Source organism: Mycetomoellerius zeteki, unplaced genomic scaffold, assembly GCF_001594055.1.
Source record: "Mycetomoellerius zeteki isolate Tzet28-1 unplaced genomic scaffold, Tzet1.0 scaffold151, whole genome shotgun sequence".
Classification (NCBI taxonomy): domain Eukaryota; kingdom Metazoa; phylum Arthropoda; class Insecta; order Hymenoptera; family Formicidae; genus Mycetomoellerius; species Mycetomoellerius zeteki.
Window position 1 is genome coordinate 317,276 of NW_017256458.1, and position 12,825 is coordinate 330,100.

The following is a 12,825-nucleotide window of genomic DNA, read 5'->3' on the forward strand; positions in this document are numbered from 1 at the left end:
CACAATTCGGCCTTCTGTAACAAATCAGCAATTTGCCGCTTTGCGTTACAATGACTAACGGGGTAACGAACCTATCTTTGCATGCTGCACTTGGTTACACTTTCTGCGTCTAAAATGAAACAATGTATTCGTATTTACGTGAAAATATATGTAAAATGTAGAAAGTGCAATTGAAATGGCTCTAGTAGAAAAACAAGGAAACAAAGTCAAATTATTAAATTGAATTTATATGTACTACATGTCTTGAAAATGTAATGAGGAATTTCATAATTTCCGTTCTGCTAAAATATATTGAAGAGCAGATTTAAACTTTTTAAATCTAAATTTTTAAACAATTAATTTTAATACTGAAAAAATTTTATTTCCTCTTTTCCTTTTTACTAATAAATAAAGATATCGTATTTTTATATAATTACATCGGTTTTCTCTTCGATGAGCTCACTTCTTTCTAACAATTGTGCATTTTTCCATCACTTTCCCTTCGGTCGAACTTACGACATGCGTTGCCAGTCGCACGCTTTAGGACAATGAGAGCTTTCGGAGCTAAGAACAATGGCGATCTGATCGAATTTAGCGGAAGTCGCCTGCGGAAGACAAGGCTCGTCATTCCGATCAAATCAGACACGCGACACTTTTTCTCTTCGCTCCTTACCAGCGATTTTTGATTGGCGTAATCAGCCAGGCTATTACGTGTCGGCTGTTTATGTAAAAACGATGCTATCGAGAACGAACTTTACTGTCGCGAGAGAAACCGGTTGCCAATTTTATCCGCTGCTGTACCTACTTTCAGCAAAAGACTTGACATCTGTGATCGTACAGCATTTACCGGCAATTATTACGATTATTCGCTATATTTTATGATTGTTGTCATAAATATTTATTATCTTGTGTACGTGTACCATCACATATAAATAAAATAAATAAGTCCTAACTTTAATATTTTAAATTGGTGCTTTTCTGAAATTCTGAATATTTTATTAGAATAATCTCTGCGAAGAGAATATAAATCTCATTGATTACATCATCGATGAATATGATCATCGTTGAACAATATATTAACACGGTAAACCATAAAATTTGCATTTATATTGGAAATCATAAAAATGTATAATATACTATGAAAGGTAAAAAAAACCGTAATAAATGAAACTCTCCTGAATATTTTCCTCGTTTGAGAAAAGTTTGCATTTTAACTTGATCGAATCTAACTTGTCTCTTAATGAAACAATAGAATGAAGTAGAGCATTCCGTAAACGTTTACGACGTCGTTTGAACGGAATATCGTGTTCTTCTTGTCTTGCACAGGTACCCGTTTTTCCCCCGTTGTCTTTTTTTCGAGCGTTATCGCAGGAAGATTCGAAGAGAGCTCGTTTTATATCAAGGTTTCCTAATCCATTGTACGAAACGCGCGTGGTGTATCGAGCTGTGTTGCATCATCTTTCTACGCTTAACCTGCCGTGAAATGTTATGAAACACGCCGTAGTACAGTGACTCGATCCGTCAAAACTGCACGCCAAGCAGCGGCTTTCTAGGCCGATTTGACGAGGGTGTATCCTCGCTGCTTCGATGATCTCCAAGGACGACGAGACGTCACGACGAGAGTGACGTGAAAACCAGCACGTGCGAGCTTTTTCGCAATTAGTACGAATTTACGGAAAGAAAAGATACAACGTATGACAGAGCGTGTCATCAGAATTGATAATCTTTTAATGCATTGCACAATACATTATATATACATCAAATTATAAATTACGTTCTACGTCTACGTGTTATTTTATTTGGTCATCAAAGTAAAGTTGTAGATTAGAATATTTCAAATAGAGAATGGAAACAAATGAAACTAGATTTCTTTCGTACTTTTTTTATAACATTTATTCTTTCTTCCTTGCATATGCAATTTTTGTGTCTAACAATAAGTATATAAATTAGAAACAAAGATGTTTTGACTGCTAATATGAAAAAATTTCGAGATGTACAAATTGCATGTCGTATCAAAAGACTATCCGGGAGTTATAGGCGCGTGAATTGACTTACATTAATAGACGCGTCATTTTAACCGAAAATATTTTTGCATGTATACAGGATATTTCTTAAATAGCGGACGCTAATCATATAGCGCTATTCCTGATTAAAATTTAAGTCGAAAAATCTTATAGCATTTTGCAATTTTTGCAATGATGGTTGACAAAATATTAATTTCTAAAGATTGCCGAATCACATAATACCATTCCTGACCTGATAAAAAACTAAGTCAAAAAGTCCTCTATGATTTTGCAATTTTCATAATAGTTAATGATTGGACAACCGGATACGCGCTTATTTGGCAATATTTAGAAATTAATATTTCGTCAACCATTGCGAAAATTGCAAAATTGTAGAGGACTTTTTGACTCAATTTTTAATTAGCGCTATATGATTAGTGTCCACTATATTTAAGAAACATCCTGTAATAGATAATAAAAAAACGCCTTGTATTAATCAATTAAGGAACAAAGCAATATATTATAATTACTGGAAATAATTTTATTTATACATTTTATATTTTTATTTTAACTTCATCTTATACGAAAAAACATTAACAAACATTGACATAAAAATAAAAATACAATATTGCCAACAAATTAAAAGATATAAATGGAAAACGCGGAAAAGTATGATAAAGTAACCGGGGCGCGACCAAGCGGATTAAGCAAAGTCAAGTAATGTATTTATTCCACAATCAAATTCTCTCCGAAGTACTATAGAAAGACACATTTCTCAAAGATTTTCTTACGCTGAACACGACGCCATTAGTAGAATTAGCGTAGCATGTTAGGATTTTGAGTAAATTGAGACGAAACGAGTAACAAATCTTTTAATAATTATTTTCAATATTTCCTTACGGTAAAACAAAAGCTTGTTCCTAAATAAAGTCCACGGTACTTCAAAATACAATTCCAATTTTTAGTAATTAGTGGGATTGCGCGCGCGCGAATGAAAGGGGTTAATTTTAATAAATTACGATGCATGGGTCAAAATCTTCGCAACTAAAAATCTTGATGTGCTACCCAGACAGCAAATAAAATATAAATATTTTGTAAGTATAAAATATTTATTTATATAATTATTTATAATAAGGCCTTTTCCAAATTTTGATATTTTTTTGTTGCAATCTTGATAAAAATCGTTGTCACAATTCTAACAATGATAACCGAGAGAAGTCGAAAAATGTGTAACTTACCTTTTTTTTTCAATATTTATGGTATAATAAAAATGAAGATGAGAAAAGTCTCTCTCAATGACCTTAACCTTGACATATGTCGTCAAGGTTATCACTCTGAGTAACGTTGAGGAAGTTTTAACCGTCGGTTGTTAAAAACTTATTAATAAAATTATTAACAAAAAAAGTTAAAAAAAATAACATTTTATTTCTGGGAGGACCTCAGTTAATGAATCATTTCATATATTACTTTTTAGTCGAATCTTTTTTTCTTTTGAAAATCCAAACGGAAGTGCATCAATGGTTCGTTCCATTTGCATCTCGTCACGGCGTTTGCATCTCAAGGACCCCGCCTAAGCGTGCGTTCGATTATGCTCATTGCGCGCTTCGCATTCCATCGTTCGATGTAGCCCTAATATTTAAATGTTACAATCGTCCCAGCGTATCTCGTCTATCCGTTTCCTCTTTCTCGGAATGGAGAGGAAAAAGGGTTCTCCTTCTCTGTCGAGGACGAAGTTTTTACTTCCCATCGCGCGAACGTGAACGTTACGTTACGTAGAGCAATCGCGCTGACCTGCCATGCCACCCGCGCACGAATGCGATCCGTCTGAATCGGCACTATTGGCAGTAATCGGCAGCGTGCGAACTCTGCTATCTCTCGTCGGACACCTCGCGCGAACAAACACTACTACTACAGTGTAAAGGTGAAAAACGAGAAAGAGATGTGAGAAGGCTCGTGGATTACAAAATCAACTAGCGTGGTTGGTGCAAGTCGAAGGTGGAAACGAAGTTAGCATATTTATCTGAACTGTAAACCAGAATTTTTCCTTTACTTATTCTTCACAAACACGCAGATTCTCTCCCATTGGAAATGTGAAAAAGTATTATGATTTATTACGTATCATTGTAGAAAATTATGACTGTGTCTCTTATGTCCAGCATTAAAATTTGCAACTATGTAAATGAATTATCTTTCAAGTATTCATTCATTCTTCCTCTTTATCCATTCGAAATGCATCTCTTCTTAATACGTTTCATGCCGCGTAAATTTTTAATTATTTGACCATAACGGACTCGCCAGTGGCTCACGGTATTTTATTCATATTTGTTAAATATTTCATAGTAGTTAAAAAAAATTTTTTTAATTATTATAAAGAAGAAGACTTAATACCAATATATTGCAACATGTATCAATTATGTGCATCCCGTATATGATATCACAAATTATTATATAATTATATTAATTATTTAATTATAAAATATAATTCAAAATGTATATATACATATATATCTAATATACTCGTATAATTACATATAGTTATATTAATTATATAAGTATACGTAGCAAATTATATTAAATTATTCGCAGAAATTTCGTTTCAAGTCTACTATGTAAGTTCAGGCTGCAATATTTTATTCAAAAAATAATTTAATTTATTGAAGCAAATATGTATAGCTTTGTTTAATGACTTTGGTTCATGTTTCGGGTAGCTGCATATGATGTATATTAATTAAAGTTATATCCTTGCCGAAAAACGAAAGTTCGTTATTGGCGAATAATTAACCCAGATGAATTTTGAAAAACAAACTTTCCAATTATATTTTAAAGTTTAACGCATTATCTATGCTCTCAATTGTCTTCTTTATTTTAGTTATTTTGTTTTTCATAATTACATTTCTTTTTATAACCAAAATATCTAACAGCCTGAACAGAAAGTCCAACGTGGGTCGTAAGTGACCGCGACACGGAATGTGTTAGTAATTGAGATTCTCTCATAATACAGCCTCCAATGATTTATACTTAATAATACAGACACTCTTAACTTAAAATAGAGAATCTAACCGCAGATAATATTATTCAATAGACAATCGCAAAAATCGAAGAACACTCGGTTATAAAATAATTCATTTTTACAAGCTATAATTTGTCTTGCAACAGTTCAGAGAAAACCGCAGGAAGAAGAATCGCCGTTGGAATTTTGAAATTATAAAATTTTAAGAACGATCATCTGTGGATAAAATAATTTTATCCTTACGAGTTATAATTGTTTGTCTTGTAACAGTTAGGAGAAAATCGCGGAGAGAAGAATCGCTGTTGGAATTTTGATATAATGTGAACACTTTCACAAAGTAACGCTTTTCTTGGTCACGTCCGTGTGTGTATGCGTGCATGCGTATATTACAATCGTCAGCGCGAGGACCAGTTTCTCTGCAAACCTTCTAATCAAGTATATTGTTGCTAAACAAGCAATTTCGCGAGTCTGTCGAGACTCGTTTCTTGCAAGATATGGTAAGAATTTATTTAAAAATATGATAAACGCAGTGAGGCAACGTTTTAATATTTTAGCTATACCAGTTCTATTTATTACCGTATTATTATTTTATTATAAATGTGGAGAAGGCTATATGGAATGAGAATTTAAACATGGTGAAAGGTAATACACTGAAAAAATAAAAAAAGAGAGTTAAAGATTTGAAGAAGAAGAAAATAGTGATAAGAATGAAGATATAGGCCAAAAATGGAGAATTAGATAAAAAGAATGATCATCGTACCAATTTTTTCAAAAAGTATTTTAAAACTTAAAAAGCCTACTTTAAGATACTTATATTAAACTTTTTCCGATGATGCATGTTTCATCAAACTGCAGCGCTTCAAAGTGAGACAAAACTATTGCAAAAGATATTAATTTTCAACTTTATGTAATTTAAAAACAAAATGTCGTGGAAATAATTTGGACGCAGATTTAAAACCATATCTTTAAAAAGAAATTGTATGTTAGGTAATATGATACATTAATTGCTGTATTTTAAATTAGCTAATTATTAGGAATAGGTGTGCGTGGTTAAATTTTAAAATATAAACTAAATCTCTTTTTAGCAAGTATAAGGTGAAGGAAATAAATATTTTGTTCTATTTTATTAATTCCTTTAAGTTTGCCATATCGTGCTATTAATTGTCTTGTTGTCACGAATGGAACGTAATTTTTATAATTGCGTTTTTATCGCTGGAGATATGCGTTTTCTCTACCTTTTCCATTTCGCAATCTTGAAAGCTCAGTTGAGCAGGTACATGTCTAAATGGAATTCACGCTCGATTATTTCCGAGCACACAGTGTTTCCATCCGGGAATCTGTATGGGCAGCGCCAATCTCCTCCCACACTTTGACATTCTACTCGATATAACGGAAAGTTCAAGCAACTTTTGAGCAACTCTCAAGTGGATCTGTATTAGATTCTTTCAATATAACTTGAAACCTGAACACTTCGGAAATACCTTTATCAATTAATTAATTTTCCGTCCGAGACAAGTATTTATCTCTTCGTGTAACATTTATCATACTTAAGAATTTAATTAACTATATCTAAATTTGTTTAATTTGTTTTAATTTAAATATTAGCTGTTTTTATATTATTTTTGTTGGAAATTTTTTAGATTTTCTGTTAAGTAATTAAGAAACATTTTTTAGTTTTTGATAAAAAATATTTTATGCGCCAAAGACGAAGAGCACATTGTGTTCATCTTTCAAACACTTTAAAATGTTCCTTAAAGGCAAATAATTTCTTATGCATAGAAATTGCATATTCCCAGTGGAATTCTCGATTACGTTATATACATCAAGGAAGAAATATGCGGGAACAGGCTCGTGCGAAGGACGAAATTAATCTGGTTCTGGTGACAGTAGCAGATCGTACAGCGGGCGATCGGTACGATCTACTTAGTTCCAGATGTCGTTAGATAACTCAACGTTTCAAGGATAACGGTCCGTGGAAATATGTAAAAGCGGCTCGCCTCGACGTAAGCGTATCATCTACATATCCCGTTTCTCGCGTCACTACCGGTCTAGTTTCGAGCCTGTTTCTTATGGAGAAAATAGAAGGTTCGAAGCGCAAAGTAGGTCGGACTAAAGCTCTATATTACCAAAGTAGCGCATCCTTTGATCTGAGTCGAAATTCTGACCACCTTCTTGTTGGCTATTTCGACCGTCATTTCGATTTAATCATCTGTAGTCCAATAAGCGCTTAGTATTATTGGTATAGGATATGGTTAGTAGTATATATAGGTCCAAAATGAGGTCGGACGTCGCGCCGCCAGATCGTGTTTCGGTTGGGACAGGTGGGTCTCCCCTACTTCCGGTGTACTCTACCACGTACATACAGTTCGAACTCTTTTGAGTCTCTGACTCACTCTGGAAATACATTAATGTACCTTACGTCATTTAATTTTAGCAAACTTTCAACTTCAAATTTTGATGTTTGAAAATAAAAATATGATTGTCTCATTTAATGGAATTTCAGTCTAATTCTCCGATACACATTTTGTATTACCGGAAACATTCAGGGTGGTACACGAAATATCATACAATTTAGTGTAAATTAACACATTTATTTTTAACAAATTGATACAAAACTGATATAGAATTAACACAATTGACACAGAACTGACATAGAGTTACCAAAGTCTGAAAATTGGATAATTAAATGTATAACATTTCATGCACCAGCCTGGAGCTTCAAATTTAGATGCAGAATTTCTTCAGTTTATTTGATATTTATTTTTCGGTAAATTTTTTATAATCGCATCGTTTAATCAAGGTCTACGAGATCGCGTGAACACATTTTACATCGTACGTATTTCCTCACATTCTCACATGCGAGAATTAACTGACAGTCCGTTTGCGTCATAGCAAAATGTATAATTATATTAAGTAGAATGTGTGCAAAGCACTTTTAATCCATGGCATTTGTTGCTGTGATGAAAAAATGTTGTATTATGACGAATTAACGCAACTGTTAAACGGCAACAAAACGCGCGCCACGAAGTAGAACGGGATAGTGTATCCCAAGACTTTTACTTGTTGGCATTTAGAGATAAAGTGTTCTTGCTTCCGAGAGAGTATTCACGAGTGAATATGTTCCGCGGTGTCAGAAAAGAAAACAAATCCTGATAAAAAGCGTTTTCGACTTTAGCTATTTAATGAATCGAGAGAATGCGCGAGAAACGACACGAGCGACAATGGTAAAACTCTTTATCTATACGGATATATCGAGTGACCTCGAGACATCAGAAAACCAGCGAGGACGAGAGCCGAGAGTGGGCGGTACCTGTTTTTGCTTATACTCGCTTATACTCCTTTCCTTGCTCGCCAGGGACAAGGCGGATAAAACGCGAGTCTGTCGAAGAAATCCTTTGCCTTCCTACTTTTAGGATTCTGAGACTGTTTGGAAATTTTAATAGAGGACGTTCTCGACGAATCGAGTAAAACAAGTGGATATTTTCTTGCTTCAGTCACTGTCAATCTTGTGGCTATTAAAGTATCTTATTATTGATAATTATTCTCAGAAACTATGCGAATTGAACGAATATTCGCTTACAATCGTCCTTAATTCTGCACGTTCGAAGCTTTTTTGTTAATATATACATGACTCGCAAGATAAAGTAAAATCTAAATAAATGTTTAGAGAGACTTATTCTGATGTACCTTTGGAAGAGTCTTGCCATTGGAAATTGGGAGTACTGCACTCGGGGAATGCACTCTCCCGAGTAAGATGCTGGGGAGACGCAGAGAGGATGCACGCGTACTTAGGTCTGTTTTGCATTTTGCAAGAGATCGATCGCAAGCGATAGGTTTTCAGCGAGGAAAGATCCTCTTTGTGAGACGAGCATCTTTTTTTTCTCGCGTGAGACGCTTCGATTATATCTGAATTGTGCAACAGCCTTTTTATTTGTTTGCAGAAAAAAGATAAAGAGAAAAATAGAAAAGATAATTCGAAAGTGGCGTAATTATTACTGCAATAAGGTTTCAAGTAATTAATTAAAAATAATAAAAAATACAAAAATCCCTATACTTTAGCACGCGTATTTAGATTACAAAACCAAAGCATCGTTGTTTAATTAATTCAAAGTTTAAAAATACAAATTAAATCTTAATTAATAAGATAATTAAGATATATCTCGTGTTTCAAGTAAACGATAAATTCCAAAGAATAGTGACTTATATCACGTTTTCACAATCGAAGTAGATTTCTTCACTCTTAAATGTCGCATATGACTTCCAGATGAGAAATAAATCAATAATCTATGTTTAGCATTACGTAAGTCAGAGACGAGTTCATTAAATCCCTTCAACAAAAATATATTGCGATATAAACTGTTTCGACATCATACGAATCGCGTGATCCTAGAGAACTCTATAACAGAATCAGACCATTTCAGAGCGATTTTATTAAGCGAAATTTTATTAATCCTACGAGAGAGAAAAATATATATATTTCTTTCCTACATGTACACTATTTCATTATAATTTATATTATCTTACTCTATAATCTTGATTAAAGTTATAAAGAGTAATACCTAAGTTAACTCTAAAACACACATCTTCTGAAAAATTCTGAAAACAGGCACCATAGGTGATCTGAAAGATCCACTGTAACTATGATAGGCTTTGGTTTAGATTAATATTTTTACACTCTTTTTTTGTTGTAATTTTATATTATTAAGTTATACAATAAAACTCTCTCTTTTCTTTTCTTCGTGTACGGAGCAAGTGAAACTTCGATTGGGTCTGGGAGACCCATCTGTGTGTTTTAGGATTAAAGTGAGATAGTATATGTAGAGAAGAAGTCCTTGGGAAGAATACCTTTCCCAGGGAAGAGTATCTTTCTATCTCGTGGGATTTTGTCAAAATCGCTCGTGGCCAAACTCTATTAGAATCTCTACATGACCCTAACTTTAATCTGATCTTTGTCTTTACTTCGATTTACACCACTTTCAAAATTGTGAAATCTACAAATATCGTGACATATACGTGCCTTGCGCGTACACGAGGCTTGCCACAAGGGGCAGGATGATCCCGTATATCAACATCATTCTCCTCGGATCGGCGGGACGACGGCGCGATCACATTGACGATCTAGCGAACCAGGAACCACCTTAGCACTCGAATATCCGCGAGATCCACTCACAAAAGGTCTCTTGAAAACACTCGCGCACTACAAACTTTCACGAGAAATTTGTTTCTTCCCTCGTCTCCGATAAAGCCAATGAAGTTGAAGCCGAAACACCGGGTAGAACAATCTGATAAGAATGTCGTGTTTTGCCAGAGCATAAAAGCCTCTCGCTCTTTAGATCCTTCAAGATTTTGTACCTTCCTGATATTTTAAGAAGCTTAACGATTCTACAGTTAATTCCTTTGCACTATGATATTTCCGATAAACAGTGCTAGTTCTTTGACACTTCTTTGATTATCTACGCACTCGTCACCAACGGTCACTCCTCGATCATAACCGAATATATTACTCAATCCAACAATCATTTAAATGGTTAAACTTTGAGTTAACTGCGACATGGTCGAGCGATTGCTATTTCTTCAGGATTCTCCATGACGCGTTCTGGTCCCTCGTCTTTGTCAGCTCGCACTCGCAAGATTATATCCTCGGATCTGATGACATTCGATTAACGCGAACATACGTGAATCTAATGAAAAATTCGCGATTAACTTGACAACAACAACGGAATTAACTTGACGACATTTTACCCGCAGTTTTGCTCGCCGTGCAACAAGTCGGGATAACTGACGATGATCCGTTCCCTTCACCGGTCGACCATCGAGTGCCCCGGGCCCCAGGCCTGCTTTGCTCTCTCGACGGCGATGAAAGTTTCGCGCCGAGTAGAGTCGACCAGCCGAGTCGGAGCAGCAACTACATTCAGCTAACGTACATTATGCTGCTATGTTTTCATGTAGCGTAACATCAGCTTTAGCCAGTCCATTAGACCTTTGTTTGTATATGTGTATCTTCAGCCGCCTTAGTTTTGTTGTTTGTTAAATACCACGAGAAGAATAGTGAATATTTTTGACAAGGAGAAATTAATTTTAATTGAGAGAACCAGTGATTTTTTTTAAAAAAGTACAAGTTAATTTTTATATAAAAAAACACTGAAATAATAATTTTATTTTTATAACCATTGTAAGTACAGAAATAATTAATTTTTATAACTTTAATAAACACACGGGAAGAAGAAGTTTTGTTGAAGTAAAACCACAAGTTTTTACATTCTAGGCGATCCATTTGAACCTTCTACATAATTATTTTGATAATTGAACGAAATTATTTTTCGATCTGTATCTAGCTAAATTTTAGAACAAGACCGAAACGTTTATATTATTATTATTTTTAGCGAAAAGTTGAGATTTTTTTATTATCAACAAACTGAATTACACGCTACCATTCAATTTCAATTCATATTGGCAATTTTTATTTTTGTTTTTATTCGTTAGAGCCTATATTTTTGTTTTTGTTATTGTAAATTTTTAGATATTTCAGTAAACTGTTCTTTCTGTGCATACAAGATTAAAATTTAAGAGAAAATAGCATAGAACTTGTTGCAAAGAAATAACAGAATTAATTAAAAAAAAATAGGATAGCTCAACATACATTCAGAGAATAATTGAACAGTAATGGTTCGATAATGGAAATGTTACGTTTGACAGGTGCTATTAATTCTCTGCAATTTCTTGCATTAATGCATACATTATCTAATCCACACGCAAAATGCAGCTGCGTGAACGTATTGTTTTACTTACTTAAGAACTTTCAAGTGAATTTCTCTCTAAAATTAAATACATTTCACTTTAAAATTTCGGCAAGAAATTAATTTTGATTTTATAAGTTATTTTATAAAAATGAGTTTTTGAAATTTGATGCAAACTTCGAAACATTTTGTACAAATAAGAATTTATTCTACTCTCTAAATTCTTTGAAGTGCAATCTCTCTCTAAAGAGTGAAAATTGAGTCAGTCTTGAAAATGATCTTTAAAGACTTTCACTTTTCAGAGTGACAATTCATTCTAAAAGTTTTAAAGAATATTATTAAGAGAAGTATCATTCTCTCTCTCCGGCTTGACATCACTAAGCAAACCGATAGTTTTCCAAATTTCTAAAATTCATTGATGCTAAATCCTGTTTAAATTTCCTGCTCCAATTATCCTTTGACAGCTTAGAAACATGACTAAGTTCTAATCAAAACCGGATTAGACTGAAAAATCGTCTATGACCGATCGACCCTCTTTTGAAGTTCGCAATGGTGACGTCGGAATGGACCGGTTCCATCATAAATAGTATCTATCGTAAATAGTATTCGAGACTTTTTAATTGTGATCCGGTAATATAACTGCGGTAACCGTCGATCGACAACCCAGTGAGAAATGATAATGAAATCTACATCGATTCAATGTCGATTCCATTATCATTTCTCACTGGGAATAGCCTTACTGACAATGAGAAAATAAAAAATATCCAGATATCAATAAGTAATCAAATATATTCTTTTTTAGAAAAAGACTTGAAATAATCATGTATAATATTATAGACTAGAGAATCTCTCCTGAAGATTATTTTGATAATTTATTGGATCCTTCTGAATAAAATTCCATTTAGACTCACAAAACAGAAAAATATATAAAAGCGATAAAGTTTTTTTCTGAAAATTAATAATAATCATGACACTGTCCGACAAATATAAGACTATTTTTCTAAACTACGAACGGGGTAAAGTGATTTTTACAGACAGTGTTTTGTTACTGAAAATGAATCTGTAAATGAAATTGTTCTATCACGTCATGTTTTTG

General features: G+C 33.7%; 1 protein-coding gene across 1 annotated transcript in view; it reads right to left on the reverse strand.

Annotated features, from left to right (window-relative positions):
* fw (CUB and Sushi multiple domains furrowed) overlaps positions 1-10,796 on the reverse strand; it is a 35,715-nt gene extending 24,919 nt beyond the window's left edge. Inside the window, exon 1 of the mRNA XM_018444650.1 lies at positions 10,010-10,796. Within this exon, the coding sequence (XP_018300152.1) occupies positions 10,010-10,067 (58 nt within the window). The 5' untranslated portion in view covers positions 10,068-10,796. The remainder of the gene's footprint in view (positions 1-10,009) is intronic.
* Positions 10,797-12,825: the final 2,029 nt, after the last annotated feature.